At 37.8% G+C, this 21151-nt stretch overlaps 1 protein-coding gene across 1 annotated transcript; it reads left to right on the forward strand.

Annotated features, from left to right (window-relative positions):
* The first annotated feature begins 49 nt into the window (after positions 1–49).
* Positions 50–15111, forward strand: fam83b (family with sequence similarity 83 member B). The gene is made up of 5 exons (XM_026939529.3): positions 50–1500; positions 2553–3043; positions 9740–9904; positions 11373–11497; positions 12300–15111. Exons 2-5 carry the CDS (start codon positions 2576–2578, stop codon positions 14341–14343), a joined length of 2802 nt encoding a protein of 933 aa, XP_026795330.3. The 5' UTR covers positions 50–1500; positions 2553–2575; the 3' UTR covers positions 14344–15111.
* Positions 15112–21151: the final 6040 nt, after the last annotated feature.

The following is a 21151-nucleotide window of genomic DNA, read 5'->3' on the forward strand; positions in this document are numbered from 1 at the left end:
GTAGAGAAAAACTGTTGATTATGGTTTAATTATTTATTATTTATTATTTTAAAATAATATACTTTTTAATTATTATGTTTAGGACATAGATATTTCCTTTTAATGAACATTACTGTACATTTTTGCTTATTGAACAGTCAAAATACTGAAAAATGAGATACACAATAGAGTTTCAATGATAATAATGTCTAAAAACATGGACTATTGTAGTACAACTCAGTGTTTAGGGCTTTACCTCATAATAAAGTCCCTAATTATGTGTTTTGTCCACGCTGCAACCACATTCCCATCATGTCACAACCTGCCACATGCCACATACATGTCATTTTCACCTACAAGCCACCAGAGTAATCCCATTGTAAACTGCATTTGTATTTAACTTTCAAGTTTTTGCGTCTCAAAACGTCTCAAGAAGTGTGTCATGATGTGAAAAACGTTGTTCAGTTAAAGGGGTGTAGATAAGAGACCAGTGACTGTATCCTCAATTTTGATAAATTTTGATCTATACAATAAATAGAATCTGTCAAGTAGAGGACTATTTTGACCATAAGCAGTCAAAGTAATAACAATATGTCCATCTACTGTAACGCGTATTTCTGCTCAGTAGTTTTACGCTTTACATGGTTGCCTGCAGTAGTTACAAACATGGACCAGTCTGAAAGTCATCACCATTTTCTGTTTAATATGTTTTGCTTCCTGTTACTCTTTGTTTTGTTTCCTGTATACTTCCTGGTCTATCCAGATCCTATCTCGACCCTGCCTCGTCCACACCCACTAATTACTATTTGTACCTGTACCAAGTTTGGTCAGAATACAATGTTCACTTTTTAGATGAGATTTAGTGTTTGTCTTCTTGAGAAATCAAATTTGTGCTTTTTGTTAAACGTTTGAGTGTTCCACTGCATTACTTCCAGCTTTTTTTTTAATATCCAGTATGATTATTCAAACATATAGCCTAAAACAATGCATATAAAGCTCCCAGTATATAACACTTCTTCCTACACATTCATACATTCTTTCGGTACAAAGAAAATAAATATCTAAAAAAAAAAGATGCTGTATGTCACTGCATATCATAACTACTCACTGTGTTTTATAGACAAAAAAATAGATATAATTAGACCAAATAAAGAGAAGTATTCACTAGTTTCCAAGTGAACTCTGATCTGTTTTTTTTGTACAAGGAGGAGGGAGGGGGTTGGGAAAAGATAAAGAAGGAAAGAGACACAGAGGTGTGGCTAAGAGTGGCTCAAACAGGTCTGTTGCCTGTGGCCAGGGAGAACGTTTCAGTTTTATGAATCTCCACCCATTCTTCTTCCCAGCACTTTTCAAGTTGTGACATCTCCGGTTCTTTTTTGTTTCCTGCCTTCACTCGGCAGCAGTAAAGATTCATATTTCTTTTCAACTCTTCAACATTTAATCTCTATTAGAAATGGATTAGAATTGGATAGAAATGCATTACCAACACTCCAGAGGATCTTCCTGTAACTGACCGTTCAAGTAAGTCATAAAGAATTAAGTTTGGTTACAGAAATGGCAAGTGAGTGACTTATATACTATATGATATACTATATTTACACACACACACACACATATATACTAGTAATATTCCTTATGTAAGTCCATTTTCCATTTGACCTATTATTTGGCAATTATCATAGCTGAAGAACTTGAGGTCATTATCTTTTCAAGAAGACAGTTTAACATTAAGTAGCACAGATGTTGTCAAGTGTTTATACAGACTATGACAGTTTTTTTATTGTCTGTTTACCACATTCTTTTAGGAATTTCCCACATTGTTCAGTTGTAGTGAACAGACATTGTCATTGAATGAATCTTTGCATTAAGAAACAATGACTCCTTAATGTGGATCAAGTAAAAGTTAGCGGCATTAAATCTCTTTACACAATGCAGAAAAACAGTGTGTAATAATAGTATACTGTGGGGGCTGAACAGCTGGGCTAGCTAGTAGCGTCTAATCAGGGATGGCATAATTTACATAGTTTGCACAGAGACTAAGAAGCAGAGTCTACTGTCTGGTGGATTCTTACAGCATTTAGTTTGGGGAAGTGTGCTGATCTCTACCTTTGCTTGTTTCAACCGCAGAGCTGTTTTTTTTAATCTCTTGTATCCAGAGCAGTATTCCATTAACCACCTTTGCTGGAACCTGGCTGAGCAAGTTTTCCATGTGTGCTGTGGCCATGGGGCAATAACAGTGAACCATGCCTTTAACAGTTGCCTTCTGTTTTTCTTTTGTATTTGTTGTGAAATGCACACCATCCCATTATTTTCCCTGATGATTCAGTTTACATTAGAATGGACAAACCTTTGTCATTTTACGCTTTTGGCAGAACAATAGTAATATGCCAATAAAGCCTTGTTTCATCTGTTAACATGATGGAAAATAGAACATGAACACTGGAACATGTTCAAGATAAAGCCATAGAACTGTTGTATGGATTAAAATTAGAACACATTTCCTTTTTTTTTTTTTTTTTTTTTTTTTTAAAAAAAAAGCATCTTCCATAAGACTGTATGCTTTCTTTCATCAGGTGGTGGCTACTTTTGAGGAGAGATGATCCAAGGCCCAGGCATAATGGAATCCAATCTATCTATGCTCTCATCCTTGAAAGAGGACTTCAGCACTGAGGATTTCATCCTGCCACATTATAAGGAAGCTTATCGGCTAGCCATTGACTGTCTTGTCAGTGGTGGCAAACAAATATATCAAGAATTCATCCAAGCTGAGAAAATCGCAAGCTTCCTTTCTGAGGATGAGATTGACTTCATAACACAGAATACAGAACAACTACCTGTCAGTGAAGACATAGAGGAGGTAGAGAGTCCCAGGGATGAGGAGGCCTCCACAGGGACATACTGGCCCACACATTCCGATGCTGCTCCTCCAGACTTGGATCTCGGTTGGCCAGAGGTCATGCACAACAGACTCCAGACCAACATAGACCTGCTTTACCATCCACCCAGGTTAAACAGCCCCACCATCAAGGAGGTATTGAGGAAAAATATCCAAGAAGCTAGACAGGTAATGGTGATGTGACGCAGAGGCACAGTCTGCTTGCCTAAACAAGTGTCTTTGTCTTTTGTGGCATTTCAGTTAAGATGTATATCAGCAGCAGCTCATAGATTTTGACCATAGATTTTGGTGGGAAAGGACGGCGTTAAATAACAACACAGCCTCACACAAAATTAAGTCAAGGGGCTATCACACTTGACTTATGCTATAGGCTACTATGTAGTGAATTTTCAGAGTAACCCTGTAATAGGGGGTGGAGAATCAACAACATGCTGTCATTCAGTCTAGTAACTCATTTTGAGCAGTTTTAGATGTACCTTTTTTCAACCATGGCAACATTGCCATGTTTCAGCAAAAATTCCAGCCCAACTATATATAAAAAAACATAAAAGGCCTGAAATTACCCCAAAATATTCGAGCATTGGAAAAGGGATGCACATTTTTCTTTTTTTCCCCTCAACCTTTGCATACAAAACAAGGTCACCATGGTGCTCAAGCGTTTTTGATGTACCGGCATTATCCGCTCCATAATCCTGCTTTCCCTGAAATATATTTCACAGTAGAAATGATTCTGTACACCATAGCCTCCACTTACTCTTTGCATTTGTTTGCAGGAATGTATTGGATTGAATGCAAATTATTTGCTATAAACATTTTTTGGCAGATTGCAGATTATTTCTAAACCAGCCACAACCATGGCAACTGCTGCTGCTCCTCCACTGAAAATATTCATTTTTGGGCAGTGTGAGTCCTACCCCAGAGGCCATCTTTTAGCACTTGTTGCAGATCCCAATTTTTAACCACTAGGTGTGATATTAACTCTATGAAGCTAAATGGGGCAGTGAGGAAATCAAGCTAACATCTTTCAAATAGTTAGTCATGTTTATCCAATTTAGTACGCTCATCATAAGTTTTCTTACGGCTGCATATAGTGTGATAAATGTCACTTTATGATTTTTAATCTTTTTTTTAATGTGTGTATGTGTGTTTGTGTGTGGTACCTGTAGCTCTACACACATCTTTAAAATAATAGGGAATGTTAGGACAGGCTCTGAAGCACTTTCCAAAGACAAGCCGCAGCACTTGTTGTCAAGACATTAGCAAAGATGTGAAGAGAGGTCACAAGATGTAAGAAACTTATGGGTACTGAATTGTTTGGACTGCAGCAGATCAATTTGGCTGACGAGATATTGACGTCATGTCTTCTCTTGTTCTGTGAACACAAAAATTCTATGCTAACATGCCAAAGTGGCCAAAGTGCTACTTTTATCTGAGTTTCTCCAACAACAACAACAACAACAACAACAAAAATAACATTCAGTGTTGCTAACTACGTCCAACTATGTCCAAAACAGCAATTGCTGCTTTTTGCCTCATCTGGCCTTCTGGAGTATTTGATGTTAACATTCTGTGTGGAAATTGGGCTGTTGGCTGATTTAAAACATTTAGCAGATGCATTCACGAAAATGGCTGCTTTGGGCACGTCAAAAAGGAGTAAAATTATGTCAATCAGAGTCTTACTTCCACATTTTCAATTTAAATAATAACCAAAGGCACAGTGACATGTAAGTCATACTCTGGTTAATTAATTTTAGCCTAGTTAATTTAAAAAATATACATTATATTGCATAAATGCACCAAAGGCCCACATGTTGCTAAACAAATAGTGTTTCCACGTGTTCCAACGTGCAGCATGTTGCATTGTTAAACAACCTGAATTATGACAAGGTCCCTGTTTGCCTTGTGAGAGAAGAGTCAACATACAACACTACATCTGACCTGTCTTATCACTGTGGAAATTTACATATAAACATTAGCCTCTGAATTAAATCAGTCTAAACGACTTCTAATGCCATTATTGAAAGGCATTTAAATATGACCAGACGTAAATCAGTAGACGTGATCAATCGATAGAAGCCACTCACATTAGTTTCACCTAAAATTGACTAAACATACTCAGCTCAGACAAAGATAATAAATTACGCAATGAATAGTTCATCCGTCCGCACCCTTTCCTAAGCTATCTGGGTGTGACTGAAAGAACCCTGCCTGACAACATATGCATACAGATTTTTTTTTTGGGCAGTGCTACCAGGGTGTGAGCTTTTTTTTTGTTTGTTTCTCAGCACCTAATGCTAAAAGACTAGGAATTGATTATTGTAATGCTTGGACTTCACTAGCAATTCAGTGGAATTTAAATGGTGGATGCAGCAGATGTGCTGATAAAGAATGCACCAAGAGGGAAGTCTCTTTCCCATGGCTTTGACTTAGTTCTTTGGCCTTATAGGAGTAAAACAAGAGCAAGTGTTCATTGAATCCTTGCAAGAAATAGCTTTTTAATGGCTGACATAATGAAATCTCCACATTACAGCACACCAACAGACAACCTTTCAGTATGTCAGTGTGTTTCCAGAATGTGTTTTTAGGGACAGAGCGTATTCTGTTATCTGTCATGTTATATGTCATTTTCAGTGTTCATTAGGAAGAGATTGACTTCCATTGAACACATCTATCTGTCATACTCAATCGACTGTCACAAATGAGGAAATTGGGTAGAGAGCTCAAGTAGATATCCAACACTTTCACACACTCGCCAATGCAGAAAAATCTGCAGGACTCAATTCAGAAAAAAAAATCTATAAAGATATGGTTGACGTTAACGTCTTTACCTTTCCTAGCAACTTAATGCATATGAAATTCTTATGACCTTCTCATGAGATAAGGTTAAGATATCATGTAGGATCATGGGCTCCAGTGGAAATATGTAAACAACAGGGTAGGAAAACACTGAAGATGGAACTGCGCTGAAGCTAAGATGTGAGATGGATAACATCCTGAGCAACGGTTATTCATCTGAAAGTAATATCCAGAGAATAGGACATAAACATGGAAATACTGACAGGAAAGGTGGTATATTAGATCATTATGTGATTAATTCTGACAGACAAAGAAGTGAAAACTAAATAAATAAAGACTGATTCGACTGAACCGACACAGAAAGTGGAAAGTGAATATGAATGTAGGGAGCATCGTTTCTTGATGCTAAATTGACCTAATGAATCTAATAAGGCATGTTTTGGTTAGACTGTGTTTAAAAGGACCCTTAGAAATGTGGTTGCCTTCAGCTGAGAAAGGAACATTGTACAAAGTGTGAGCTTGATAATTAAAACTATGTAAAGATTTTGGAGTCCTTGTTTCTGCTTTTGAGTTATCAGGAGGCACAACAAGCTGCAGATTAACAACCAGCTGCTGTTAATGATAATCAGCTTTAAAAGAATGAAATATGTGAAAATATTTTTCCCTTGTGCCTTATTGCTTTTGAACTGGTACTAATAATTTTGGTAGTCAAATTAACACCAGTGCAAATGCATCTGTACTTGTCAAACAATGAATGGTTGGTAATAAACTGTCATAAGCAAGTGACTTTTGTGAATTTTGTGGAACCAGTTTAAGTGACATTTAGTACATACATTAGTTAACTGATATACTATGCATATTATGGAGTATCCACATATAAAGTAATTAAATTGATGTCATTTGCTGTCATTTTTTGAAGACTGCATGCCTACGTTCAGAAGAATATTGGTCCTTGTCTCATTTATAGCCAATTGAAAACATGCCTTTGCTTCGTTGCTAGTCAATACAATACCTGCAAAATGTGATGCAATGAATCTGACATGCTAATTTATCACAAAAATCAGTAAATGTGTTAAATTATCACAATTTTGTATGCTTTTCTGGCGTAGCACAACCATTCTCTAGAGCTGTTAAGGAAGAAATATACATCAGAGGCAGGAAAAGCATAGCAAGGCTCATAAATGTTTAAATTCAACCGAACACTTTGCATTTAAACTGTGATTAGTTTGTACCCTGTGGTGCCCAGAAGTGGTCAAGTTTATATAAGAGTGAAAATTACGTTCAACTGTTGCAAATGTTGGCAGTCTCAGTATTTCAGTTTCAGATGGAGAGGCCAATTGTGATTGCCCGTTATGTAAGGAATAAAACATGACGGACATGCTGTTTTAGAAAAATAATCAGCGTCGGAGTGGTGTGATGCCACAACATTTACTACTCTGAAGTTGTATTTTTTTTTTAAATATAAAATGTCTTATTACTCTTTCACCACTCAGATTTGCTATTTTTTGTTTATAAATTAAAGAACAACACATTTTTTGCTTTTGTAGTTATGTTCCATGTGTGAAACAAGTTAGTTTCTGTTATCACTTTATCACATTACAGCAGCTATAAGCAGTTGTTCCCTTACCAGCCTCTATTTTCCCTTTTTCTCGAAGGTAATAGGACAAAATATGCAATCCTATGTGCAATGTCAGAAAACCTAAACTACTGTCCAAGCTGTGCTATTATAGATCAATGCTGTCTGAAAATTCAAAATTGAGAATTCAGCAGTGCTGTGGTATAAGATAATGAAATAATGGTATAATTTCACAACATTCGAGGTTTATTACTATTATAACCAAGGAACCATAACAGAATAGTTTCATGTTAGATTTTTCTCAAATTCAATATATCTGCTTCCACGTTCGTTGAAGATAAGGCAAATGTACATGTACAACTTGGCATGAGCTTTTAAGTTGTTTTTTCAAAAATAAAGTTATTAAATATAATAATAGTCATATAAATATAACTATATATATAAAGTTTAACAAAAATATTGCATTAACTGTTTATGACCCATAATTTTTTAAGAGTCCCTCCATTTTCACAGGCTCAAAAATAATTGGACAAACTAACAGAATCATAAATATTAGGATTAATTTTAATACTTGGATGCAAATCTGAAGTCTGAAACCCATGGACCTCACCAAATGCTGAGTTTCCTCCTTGAGATGCTTTGCCAGGCCTATACTGCAACCACCTTCGGTTCCTGCTTGTTTGTGGGTTTTTCTGCCTTCAGTTTTGTCTTCAGTAAGTGAAAAATATGCTCAATTGGGCCGAGGTCATCAGACATTTAAGAACATTTAATTTGCCTTAAGAAGCTCTTGGGTTTGCTTTCGCGGTATGTTTTGGGTCATTATCCATCTGTACATGTGAAGCGCTGCCCTATCAGTTTTGCTGCATTTGACTGAATCTATACACTTCAGAATTCATCCTGCTACTTCTATCAGCAGTCACATCATCAATAAACATCAGTGACCCAGTTCTATTGGCAACCAAACATGCCCATGCCATAACACTGCCTCCACCATGTTTGACAGATGATGTGGTATGCTTTGGATCATGAGCCCTTCCTTTCTTTCTCCATATTCTTCTCTTCTCATCATTCTGGTACAAGTTAATCTTGCATCAGAACTGGTCAGGCTTTTGTTTATTTTTTTATTTTTTAGTTTTTTTTTTAGCAAAGTCTAATCTGGCCTTTCTGTTTTTGAGTGTTACATCTTGGTTTGCATCTTGAAATAAAACGTCTCTATTTACATTTATGAAGGCTTCTCTTGATTGTAGATTTTCACAATGATACACCTACCTCCTCCAGAGTGTTCTTGACTTGGCTAGGTGTTGTGAAGGGGTTTTTCTTCAACAAGGAAAGAATTCTGTGATGATCCACTTTAGTTTTCTCCCGTGGTCTTCCAGGGTCTGGAAACTGAGCTCGCCAGTGCATTCCTTCTTTTTACGAATGTACCAAATTGTTGATTTGGCCAACTAAAGTTTCTGCTATCTCTCTCATAGGTCTGTTTTGGTTTTTCAGCCTAATGATATCCTCCTTCACTTGCATCGGCACCCCTTTGGACCGCACATTGTTCAACTTCCCTTGAACAACTACCAAATGCAAATTCAACGCTTTGAATCAACTCCATACATTTTATCTACTTACTCTGTCATGACATAATGAGGAAACAGGCCACACCTGGCCATTAAACTGCTTATCAGTCAATTCCAATTACTTTTGAGCCTGTGAAAATGGAGGGACTCTGTAAAAAATGTCTGTAATTCCTAAAAGGTTAATGCATGTTAATTTTTGTTAAATCCCTTGAAATAAAGCTGAAAGTCTACAACTCAATCACATCTTGATTGCTTAATTTAATGGTGGTGTACAGAAGCAAAATTATGAAAATTGATTGTGTCACTGCCCAAATTGTCCAAATACTTATGGATCTGTCTATATATATATGTGTGTGTGTGTGGTTAGATTTTGCAATGTCTAGTACTTTCTATGACCTAGATTCTGAAAACATGTGAAATACCACAGGGTGTGGTGCTGTAAGACTTTAGCGTGCTACAGCCTTACCAACTCATCAACTTGTACTTGTTGAAGCTTGAATAGAGTAATGCTGGAATTCCGGTAAGATACAAGGTCTGATTAAAATGGCAAGCATCTCCTGGAAAGTTATGACCTTAATCTACCTGACCTACCTCACCATTACGATGCTGACTGTGAGGATATATATTGTTGCTTGGCAGATTCGTGATGCTTCTATTGTAGGAGCTTTCATGTACAGTCTGCACATGTGCAATTTCAATGCTCTGTAGTGCAACTGCGAGGCCCTATGGATCACGTCTTTGCTTATAGACTTGAGGAAGTTTCCTTTAAAACATCTGCTTTTACCTTTCTCAGTTCTGAGTAATTTTCCAAGCCATTAATGATTAACAGATCAATGAGGCAGCACTGAGGTGTTGCGCTACATGTACAGAAAATGTCCAGTAATTGTGCACTTTTGATACATTTTCATCTGTCTTGTTTTCATACAGGTCATTGCAATTGCCATGGATGTGTTTACTGATGTAGACATTTTTAAAGAGGTAGTCGACGCATCTATCCGAGGTGTTCCCGTGTATATCCTTCTGGATCACATTCATTTCAAAGGCTTTCTCACTATGACTGCAAACCTTGACATCCAAATTCAAAGACTCAGGGTGAGTGACCTTTCTTTTTTTTCCTTTACACTCATTATGCAGACATGCTGTTTAGGAATAACTGATCAGTTTCATGTAAGATTTTCACTCTCTCAACTGTCATTCATAATTCCCCATTTGTTTCACACAGAACTTCTTAAGCTTTCTCATTTAAAGGAAATTCAAATGCAAAAAAAAAAAAAAAGAAAGAGCTGTGTTTGTCCTTGTCACTTTCTATGCTAGACCTTTAATCATTGTCTTAGATAAGCTTCACAGAAATTCTGCAGGTCAGATTTTCTTGCACACAAGAACAAAAGCAACATCATATTACCATTTCTTTTTAAGTGGCAGACTTAAAAAATCCTTCTTCTCTCTAGTTGAATGATAGAAATGACACTCGAATTGCTTGAAATTGTTGCCCCTTGTGCTTTGCCTTGAGGTAGTAGTATTATTTACTAGTGGGCCGAAGTAAAGTTTACTTTCCCACCACTTCTGTTAAATGACTTGCACCTTCCATGTCTGTTTTGGATAATACTGGTCATTTTAAATCCTCATAGGAAGCTCTTATCATGTTTGTATGGGTTATTTGAATATATAAATATGAGATTAATGAAATGATTGATTATGTCAGGTATTGATCACTTCATTTGGTGAGCAACACCTAATGAAACAGACACAGAAGATTTCTGTGCAGACATAATGGCTTTTGATCCTGAACATTTATTTTAGGCCGTTGTCTGACTTTTACAGCCTTACTTTCAGTGACATACTCTAACTATGCTGAATACATACATTTATTTGCGCTGTCCTTGAGAGTCTTTACCTTTCATCATGTAGAGCCAACGTGAAAGTCTTCCGGGATTATACAGTCATTATACGGTCATTGAACACCTGCACATTTATACAATTATTATTATTCATATAATTCATATAATTCATATAATTATTATTACAATCAGCCAATCATGCGGCAGCAGCACAATTCTTAAAATTGCTAAAACTATACAGGTGAAGATTGGAAACTCCAGGCAATGATTTGCCAATCTTCAACTGGTCTTCTGGTATCGTAGTCCAACCGCCTCAAGGTTCAACATCTTGTGCATTCTAAGATGCTTTTTTCTGCTCACCATGGTTGTAAAGATTTGTTATTTGTATGACCATAGCCCTCCTGTCAGCTCAAACCAGTCTGGCAATCGTCCTCTCATCAACAAGGCATTTCTGCCCACAGAACTTCCACTCCCTGGATGTTTTTTTTTCTGTGTAAACTCTAGAGACTGAAATCCCTAAAGATCAGGAGCTCTGACATAATCTGACAGCCCATCTGGCACTAACTACTATGCCAAGGTCAAAGTCACTGAGATCACATTTTGCCCCCATTCTGATACTTGATGTGAACATTTACTGAAGCTCTTGACCAGTATCTGCCTGATTTTATGCATTGCCTTGCCGTTACATTATTAGAGAAAACTTACTTTTGCCTCGTCTACAGAATATGAGGGTGCGCACAGTGCAAGGCCAGGAGTATGTTTGCAAATCAGGAGCCAAATTCCGTGGAGGCATGGGACAGAAATTTCTTCTAGTCGATTGCCAAACAGTGTTTTTTGGATCATACAGGTAAGTTAGTAAATACTGTCATCCTAAAAAATGACACACTACATACACAATTAATAAAGCTTAAATATGTCAAGAATAATGAATGAAACCTGTGGTTACAAAATGAAAAAAAACTGAGATTACTGACTGGAGACTAAATATATACAGTAAAACACTAAACCTATTTCACCCAGAAAATATTATGAAGACTGCATTATCATTTCTGTTTAATGTTGTCTTTAACCGTTTAGTTTGAATAGCACATTAACAGCCTGTAGCCAATTGTAAATGTTGTAAGAATATTAGTTAAAATGTTTAGTGAGTTGTGCTAAAACTGGTTTACTACATCTTGCTAAATAATTGCATGAATTTGCACAGAAAACAAGATCACACATAGAGATGGTTATTACATTAGCTAGGCACTACATGGAGACTATGGCAACCAGCAGAATACATAGTGATTGATCAACAGGCAGAGATTTAGGAGGGAAATAAAAAATGTGAACAGAGTGCAATATTTCATATTTCTTGTATTTCCTACATTCATTTTCCAGTGTACTAATCTGTAATTATCTAAAGTAATATGTGCATAAACTAGATCATTAAACTAGATATACATACACTCCAAAATGGTATCAGCTTGGCAACATCACTTGCATTTTTTTATAATCAGACTGCATTCAAATTTCTCATGTTGTCATGCCATTTATTCAAATTGAATTCAGTATTTTCAGGTTTTCCTTCAATATACAATCTTTAGGTTTGATTCGGTTTGTTTGAAATGTAAAGTATTTAAATAATCTTCTTACACTGTCTTTCACAGTCTCATGTGGTCCTGTGAAAAGATCCACCTGAATATGGTTCAAGTCATAACCGGTGGGTTAGTGGAGTCTTATGATGAGGAGTTCCGGACTCTTTACGCCCGCTCCAAAATTCCAGTTGAGCTCCAGTCTCAGGAAGTCTTGCCAGAACGAAGGATCAATGGCAAAACTGAGAATTACCTTGGCCATCCCATCAGACCCTTTCAAAGGAAGGATAATTTGAGGCATACACTTGACTCTGTGTATCGACAAACCTGTGAAAGACAAGCAGGCCTTAAGAGCACGATGGAAGAGCTTCATATGCCTCACCATAGTAGATTTCTTCAAGACGCATTGGAGTTCAACAAGCGGCACAGCTATGCAGGGGAGCAACGGGAGCTCTCACACATTATTCAGCACCCCAGGTATGGCGCCAGTAACTGGAATGTGGCAGAAGATATCAGGCGTTATGGGGGGAACTACTCTGCTGCTATGGAGAACCCCTATGAAAGCTCCAGATTAAACTTTCTGAACAGGAGTGCTAACTTGCGCCAGTCCTACCATGGTCATGATAAACAGGTTCTCTCAATGCAGCAAAACTTACCAAGTTTGGCAAATACCTCCAAATCTTTTTTGCGCACATGGAGGATAGAATCCTACCTCAATAACAATGACGCACCCATTGGAGAATCATATGATTATCTCGACCAATACGAGATGGAGAACAAACCTGTTCCTGCAATGCCCTCTCGTCTTAGGTCGTCACTGGTTTTTAGGTCCATCATCCCAGAGGATTCAGAACCTAACAGTTACACAAATGATTCCTTATCATCTGTACACCGTGAGGATCAATTTAGAATACAGCCAGGTGCAAAGTACTATTCCTCAACGCAGTGGAACCAAACAGATTTAATGGACAATCGAGTCCAACCTGATGACTTTATGTTAAAGAGACGGAGTATACAGGTCCCAGACCACTCAGGGAACAATTTAGGCTTTGGCTCAGGAAGAGATATAATATATGCCAGTCTTGGCAGAGCTAAAAGCCGATTTCAGGTTAAGGAGCATGAGGTCCTACAAGACAACTTGTACAAAAGGCATAGTGTAGCAGACCCTAGGCATAACACATATAATAGTAACAACAAAGAGACTTCTAGCCATATGTATGGACAGCTGTTGAGAAATCAAACAGATAAAGATCCAGTAGTTGCGAATTCGCAAAGTGGAGGGTATCCCCAAAACCTCAAAGAGGACCAGAGATCCATCTCACATTATGATGTCAAAAAGTGCGAAAGCAATGATGCGCAACGCGCTATTTGGCAAGAACCTCCCTCAAGAACCATGTCAGCAACAGTTCTAGAAGTGGAGGCCATCAACCAGAACAAACCCAATGTAATACCATCACCACGGTTCTTTAAAAATAGCACCAAGAAAATAAAATCACTCCTAAACATTCCAGAGAAGCGGGATAGCTCACCGAAAAGAAAGCACATTTCAAGCCTTAAAACAGATGGCAGCTCTGACACCATTATTTCTGATGACAATGAATATAAAGCACAGCAGGATGAGAAACAGCAGAGCTCCACAGCCATTTCTATGAAATCCACTGACAGCAGCATGTTGAAAAGGACAAATGGGAGGATCTCTGGAAACGAGCATCCTGCTGCTGTCTTGACCGGAGAATCATCTGCTCCTCGTTTTAGTACAGAGGAGCTCCACAGTGATGGGTCTGTGAGAACACCAGATCGGCTGTATTCCAAGAGTCAGGACAGTAGAAGAAATTTGGCACAGGGCACCACCAGTCAGTGGCAGCGAGAGCAAGTTGGAGTGAATAGGGTGTACAGCCGTTTTGAGCCTCTTTGTTCCTTTGAGACTAAACGTACCTCTTCAGGACAGGGCACCACTGCATCCTTAAATAAAACAGAGAGACAAAGAAGCTCTCTCGTTACAAGAGGAAATACAAGTACTGATCAGAGCAACCATATAGCTCAACACACGCATGGTCATGAAAATAAATTAGGACGTTTCATACAGAGGGTTGGAAATTTAATAACCAAGAATAAGTAACTCAAACGATACAGTATGTAGAAATAAGGGAAGAGCTGCTTTCTTGGACTTTTTAATTGGCACTTCGTTAAACAAATACTATCATTTGTTTTCAACTTTTGTCATTCAAAGCAGAGAGAATCCTATATGATCAATCTGCTACATTATTACATTAAAACAATTCCATTAACTGCACTGCAGAAGAAAATAACTTACTTTAGTGATTATCTAACTTCACCTTTGTCTAATTTGAAAATGAGTGCAATATGTTACATTGGACTACTCGTAGCATTGGGATTGAAACATGTACAATATGTACCTTCTCCTGCATATGTTCCTGATTTTCAGGTCCAAAGACACAAGAGGATCCAGAACCCAGTATTTATGTATTTCTGTAGCCATGACAATCAATTTGGAATACAATCAGATGCACAATACTACTCCTCAGTGGAATCAAGCAGAATTAGTCAATAGGCATGTTCAACCTGATCAGTTTATATTAAGCACACAACATATGCAGGTTCCACTCCACTCAGGAAGCAATTGATAATCCTTCAAGGACATCTGTTGATTCGACTGTTGTTACCTGAATTGTTTACATTTGTAATTAAAAGGTGTTTTTAGACAATGTTTTTACCTCAAAATGTGCAAAATGTTATAATACTTCTTCAGAATGTGGGCGGTGTTAACATAATGAAACTTCTGTCATGGGACATGTCAAGGGATTTATACCAAACAATGACCAATTTGTGAATAGGAAAACAAATTAAAGTTCATTGTGAGTTAAAACTGTGTGGTTTTGAGCATGCATAAGTTATGGCAAAATACTTTCCGCAATGCATGATATGTTTCTCAATATACTGTTTTGATAAGAATGTGCTAACAAACTAGCAGAGTCATATTATGAAAAAAGTTCAGGGAGAATTTGATTTAACACTTTTACACACAACTACATTATTTAACAAGGAAAATACACTGATGAGTATGAAAACTGACTTTACATGATAGTGTACAATGAGTAACATGACGAAACCCACAATACTCAGAAAAGTGTGTTATAATGTTATATAGTGTATTATGATGTTAATATTATAGCATCATATCATCCAGCCCTAAGCAATACTGTGATACAGTGATGATCAATTGTGTAGCAGATGAGATAACTGCTCCAACACAGGAGATGAGGTAACCCCTCCAACAAGCTTACAGTGATTCATTCTCATTCATAAAACTTTTTGCAATTTTGCAATGGTGGCATTTAACTGCATTCTTATGCAATGCATACTTTTTTCCTTTTTTTTTTTACCAAAATATTTACCAAATGTCCATTAAGCAAACATGTGCTTTTTTCGTATATATCGTGAGCACTAGGTGGTGCTCTTCCGAAACTGTGCAGGTACCCTCAATTCATGATGGCTATGACATATACTACGTTTGGTCTGAATACGCTAAAGCATTATGGAGGTATAGCCTCACGACCATTTTGGCGTGCTCACTGTCAAATTCATTTGTGCGTTATTCAAGAATGGTTTGGTGCATCAAAAAGCTTTTGATAAATTTTTGCCACCATGGTCTGAAGACGATCTGAGTCAAACCAACATCCATGCCACTATCAAAGTCACAGATATCACACTTTTTCTTCAGTTTGATGTATGATGTGAACATTAACTGAAGCTCTTGACCTGTATCTGGATGTATTTATGCATTACGCTGTTTGCACTGTTTGTACGTATAGTGGCAAACTAAATGCAGTTTCTTTTTTGGTGATGAACAAAACAAGTTTTATGTTTTTCAACTGAAGATTCAAACTGGGATTTTTTTATTTTATTTTTTATTTTTTTTGCTTTCTGAAGGACAATTTGACCACCCACCTTTGCAATGATATGCTATTCTAAGCTATGCTTAGAACACAGGCAGTCATGCAGCTATATAATATGTGACAGATTCAGTTCAGATTCAGATCTTCTCGCCAAATTCATCCCAAATGTCCTGCAGTGTTTAATACACTGTAAATTTTCCCTTTGTCCGTTAATCATTTGCCAAGCTGTGTTTTTGTCTATAATGTATGTAGTCTCATATTGTTTGGGCAATCAGGTACACATATTGACATACTAGCTGAATAGTTTAATGCTGGGTTTGCCAACCCTGGTCCTCGTCTGACTCAATTTACTTTGGTAGATTACACCAAACTGCTGATCAATAATGTCTGCATGGTACAGATATAAACAAGGCACAGGAGCTTAAATTCACAAATTTCTTCAACAAACAGAAATACGTAAACACAGCTTACAGGTAACAGAACCCCACTTAAAGTGTTCTCCTTGTATCAGACATCAGTAGGCAGAGTGATGAATACAGCAATAGTTTTCAAACAAGAAGCAATATAGCTTCATTACATATGCAATTTGAGTATGTCTTTCTTTGCTTTAATTCAGTTTAAATTCAGTTTTATTTGCATAGCACATTTAAACAATAGACAAAAGCTGCTTTGCACAAATCTAGGTGTGGACTTAGGTCCCTGATGAACAAGCCATAGACGACAATAGCAAGGAAAAACTCCCTGAGATGACATGAGGAAGAAACCTTGAGAGGAACTAGACTCGGATGGAAGTCAATTATCTTTAGGGTGAAGCAGGATAGTGGAAATATGAATCATTAAACAATTATACACCAATCAGCCATAATATTAAAACCACTGACAGGTGAAGTGAATAACATTGGCTATCTCATTGCAATGGGGATACAATGGTGGGATATATTAGGCAGCAAGTGAACAGTCAGTTCTCGAAGTTGATGTGTTGGAAGCAGGAAAAATGGGCAAGCGTAAGGATCTGAGCGACTTTGACTAAGGCCAAATTGTGATGGCTAGACAACTGGGTCTTGTGGGGTGTTCCCAGGATGCAATGGTCAGTACCTAACAAAAGTGGTCCAAGGAAGGACAACCGGTGAACCAGTGGCAGGGTCATGGGCGCCCAAGGCTCACTGATGTGCATGGGGAGCAAAAGCTAGCCCGTCTGGTCTGATTCCACAGAAGAGCTACTGTAGCACAAAATGCTGAAAAAGTTAATGCTGGCTATGATAGAAAGGTGTCAGAACACACAGTGCATCGCAGTTTGCTGCAAATGGGGCTGCGTAGCCACAGAATGATCAGACTGCCCATGCTGACCCCTGTCCACTGCTGAAAGCGCCTACAATGGGCCTACAATTAAATTAAATAAATAATAGAAGTGGGGTCCGGTCACAAGAATTTTGGGCCGTTAAAATTTGGTCACTTGCCAAAAAGTTGAGAGCCCATGCAATAAACACTGATAGGTTTGATAGGTTGCATGTCCTTCAACATAGCCCTCCTTTCATCCCAGTGATCAGGCTTCCTTCCAGTTCATTATGGTCTATAGCCTGTTCTGGGACTTGTCAGTTGAACTGTCATGCTTTACTCCAGCCTCAGTAGTGTCCAAAATTGAGTGTGGATCAGCCTCTTACAGCTTGCATCAGCCACTGACAAGCTCTAAACTAGCGGTGACAGTCACCCTGAAAATGGTGGCTACCCACCTGGGATTAGATTGTGACATAACATGGCAAATCTAATATTTGTGGGCATTCCCCCTCATTAGAACACTGTTCAAACATTTATTTCGCATCTTCAATACACCAATATACATACACTGACCATCCTCCTTGTCTATAGAGTCAGTGGCCATTTAATGAAGTATAACTACACGTAGGTGTAAAATCCCTGTCTGTAGATCAGTTTAACTGCCAATCTGTGGAAGCAACCTTAAACACTTTCTATATTTAGAGCTCAACTATGAAACTAGAGAATGAATAATCAGTGAAAATAAAACTCTAGCTCTATGAATACCTGTAGAACAGTTCTGCCAGTGGAAGGGCTCTTGATAAATTGCATAATCAGATCTGTCAAGAACCAATCAGGATGGATTTACCCTAAATATAGGCACTGCTCTACTCTGCAGAATTTTCTGAAGCAACAGCAGGCAACTAGGCCCCAGTGTTAGAAGGTTTATCATGCCATGTACTCCACTCTCTATCAAATAGATAATGGCCTGGTTGTGTCCAACGCATAAAAACAGACATCAGGGCTGTTTGGAATAGAACGCACTTTCACAAAACAGAGCCAGATGGATCGTTTTAGGTATCATTCTAACAGAATAGCATAAACAAATTCGAGTGGTCTGGGAGGTACAAGCGCCACTCTCTATAAAATAGATAATGGCCTGGTTCTCATGACCAACACCTAAAAACTGACGATAAAATCCATAAACTGCATAAAACAGAATGAGTTGGATAAGGACAAGCTCTAGCTATCAACAGTGCAGCATAAACAAATTTGAGTGGTCTGTTTTAAATTGTGAGTGTGATTATTATACCAGCGTACTGTTTTTCTCTCTAAATATTTTTATTTTTAATCTGGCAACTTTATCTAGTGTGCAGCAAAACACTTACTCTACGCATTGTCACTTAATTGAGCTCTGTGGGGTTAGTGAGTGAGCCGATCCAAATCAATAAATCTGGGAGATTGTAAATAATGCTGGGTGCCATAGCATAAATTATGATTAAGATGCATTATAAATAAGGTATTCAAATGAGGTAGTGATCAGAGATCGTTTACAACAAATATCTGCTGTAATGAGTGCATCCTTTTCTATTCTGCTTGGCCCCTACAGAGTCTAAAACTGGCACTAACACTGCGCTCAGAGGATCATGTGGATAATCAAAATCAGTGGCAGCTCATCCATAGGGGTAGGTGGGGCAGAGCCCAATCATATATATATATCATCCATTAAAAAATGTTTAATCTACATAAAGTCCTCATTCACAACTCCATACATTTTAAATACTAATGACTTCTTTTGAGTGACCAACCATTTAAATAATGGGAACTACAACAAACACTAATAGTGGCCCACTGAGCAGCAATTACTCTGCCCCATGCTTGATCAATGAATCTTTTTGTTTACTGGTGGGGGGAAGGGCAGTGGACAGGAAAGTTAACGATATTACTTCTTCTCTGTTCATCTCGCACACTGTGAGATGCAACGGCCACAGAAAACACACCTGCTGTACCTAAAACATTTGAATTTCTTTTTCAAAAAATCAATTTTAGCAAAATGAACACTGCCATCTTGAAAGGATATGATTAGCCAGTTTTAGCTACACTATTATCTAGCTAGTTGTGTAACTACCTAGGTTGTTAATGTGCCTTTTGTGTGCAATTTTCAGCAACCAGAAACCATCATAATCACCCCAACCTGTTTATAAAATTATGAAGTCCAATACATTTCAATAAATCTGTGATCAACAAAATTTCACATCTGAAAGATCATCTTTTTTATTCAGATCCTGTCAACTTCCGGTTACTCTAAACATTCACTAGATAGTAGCCTAAGTCAAGTGTGATATCCTCTCAACATAATTTTGTTTGAGGCTATGTCATTATTTAATGTTGTCCTTCCTGACCAAAATCTATGGTCACAAGGTGCTCCTGATCAAAATCAATATTGAAAAATAAGTCTCCGGCAATGAGTGCTTTTTCTACTGAAATAAGTGACTATGTATTTTCAGATATGATGCCAAAAAGCCTTGCATTTTCAATGAACCGTGCCTAGGAAGTCCACAGTCTGATCTGACATTAACCTTTTTTTTCTTTTGGCCTACTCTGAATCTTGCATCCATCCATTCCCTGCTGTGGTTTCTAAAAATCCAAATTTGTGGGAAAAGGGTGATGGATATGTTATGTTTGTGAAAGACTTGGTCTTTCGAGGGAGTCATTAAGGTTGGGCTAGGCATTCAGTCAGCTGGGTCAAGTGGATGATCCAGCTTCAGTTTCAGTAAGGTGGCCATAATATACAGCCTGGAGCACATTCTTCGACTTCTGCTTTACACTCTGATCATCAGACTCTCTGGTGGCAGACTATCAGCCCTCTTCGTCAAAGTGTGCCTCAAGCTTAGAGAATGAGACACAGCTTCTCAAAGTACATCAGCAAGAGGAAGTTGATGAGTAGCCAGCATTATTTTCTCAGACTAAAAGGCGCACTTCACGTGTCACTAATAGCGTTATGCTGCAATTTTACCATGGCTCTGTAAGTGCCTGTCATAAATGTTCAGGTCCCAGAAAATGTGTGCACTGATCATTTCTATCATCTCAGTCATTACAATATTCCACTGGGGCTTCACAGAACAAATAACAGGATGGGAAAGTTGACAAAGTCTTAAAAATTCATGCAAGATATGAGTTTATAGATTTATTAGGATTTATAAGATTAGTTACTCCGCTTGCCCACAATGCTACACACAAACAAAAAGAAGAGGACACCATCTATTGCCTGAGTTACCATCACCCACAGTGCACATCAGTACACTCTCTCTGACAGTGCAACATGAGAGCAGGGTTTTGATACATTTATGCTGGTGTCAAGGAATACCCAGTGGTCTGTATTAAAAAAAAAAAAGAACAAAACTAGAATGGATAATTAATCAGTCTTCATCTATATCTTTACTTTTGTGAAAACATCCATTATGCTTAACAAAAACAGAATTACTGGACATAACTATGAAATGACTGCAATCTAGAGAACTCGTTCAATTTGAGCATGTAACACATCAGTTGCATGCAAAGATGACCAGAATGAAGGCTTCTAGATGCCAAGCACCTGTAGCTTTTTATTTTTTTTTTTGGTGCATCCTGCAGGATCCACATGCACACACATGCACACAACCAAATGCCCAGTGAACCTTTCTTGCAAGGTTTATTAAAAAAAGAAAATGGTTACATCTCTAGGCCAGACACGATGGCTCTTGTACATCGTTAATG

Source organism: Pangasianodon hypophthalmus, chromosome 3 (assembly GCF_027358585.1).
Source record: "Pangasianodon hypophthalmus isolate fPanHyp1 chromosome 3, fPanHyp1.pri, whole genome shotgun sequence".
In the NCBI taxonomy this organism is placed as follows: Eukaryota; Metazoa; Chordata; class Actinopteri; order Siluriformes; family Pangasiidae; genus Pangasianodon; species Pangasianodon hypophthalmus.

What these genes read in the sequence shown, in the direction of transcription:
- fam83b (XM_026939529.3), top strand. Translation starts at nt 2,576, where the DNA reads ATGATCCAAGGCCCAGGCATAATGGAATCCAATCTATCTATGCTCTCA. An exon ending in TCCAAATTCAAAGACTCAGG is followed by an intron (nt 9,905 to 11,372) that starts GTGAGTGACCTT and finishes CCTCGTCTACAG; the next exon opens with AATATGAGGGTGCGCACAGT. An exon ending in GTGTTTTTTGGATCATACAG is followed by an intron (nt 11,498 to 12,299) that starts GTAAGTTAGTAA and finishes TGTCTTTCACAG; the next exon opens with TCTCATGTGGTCCTGTGAAA.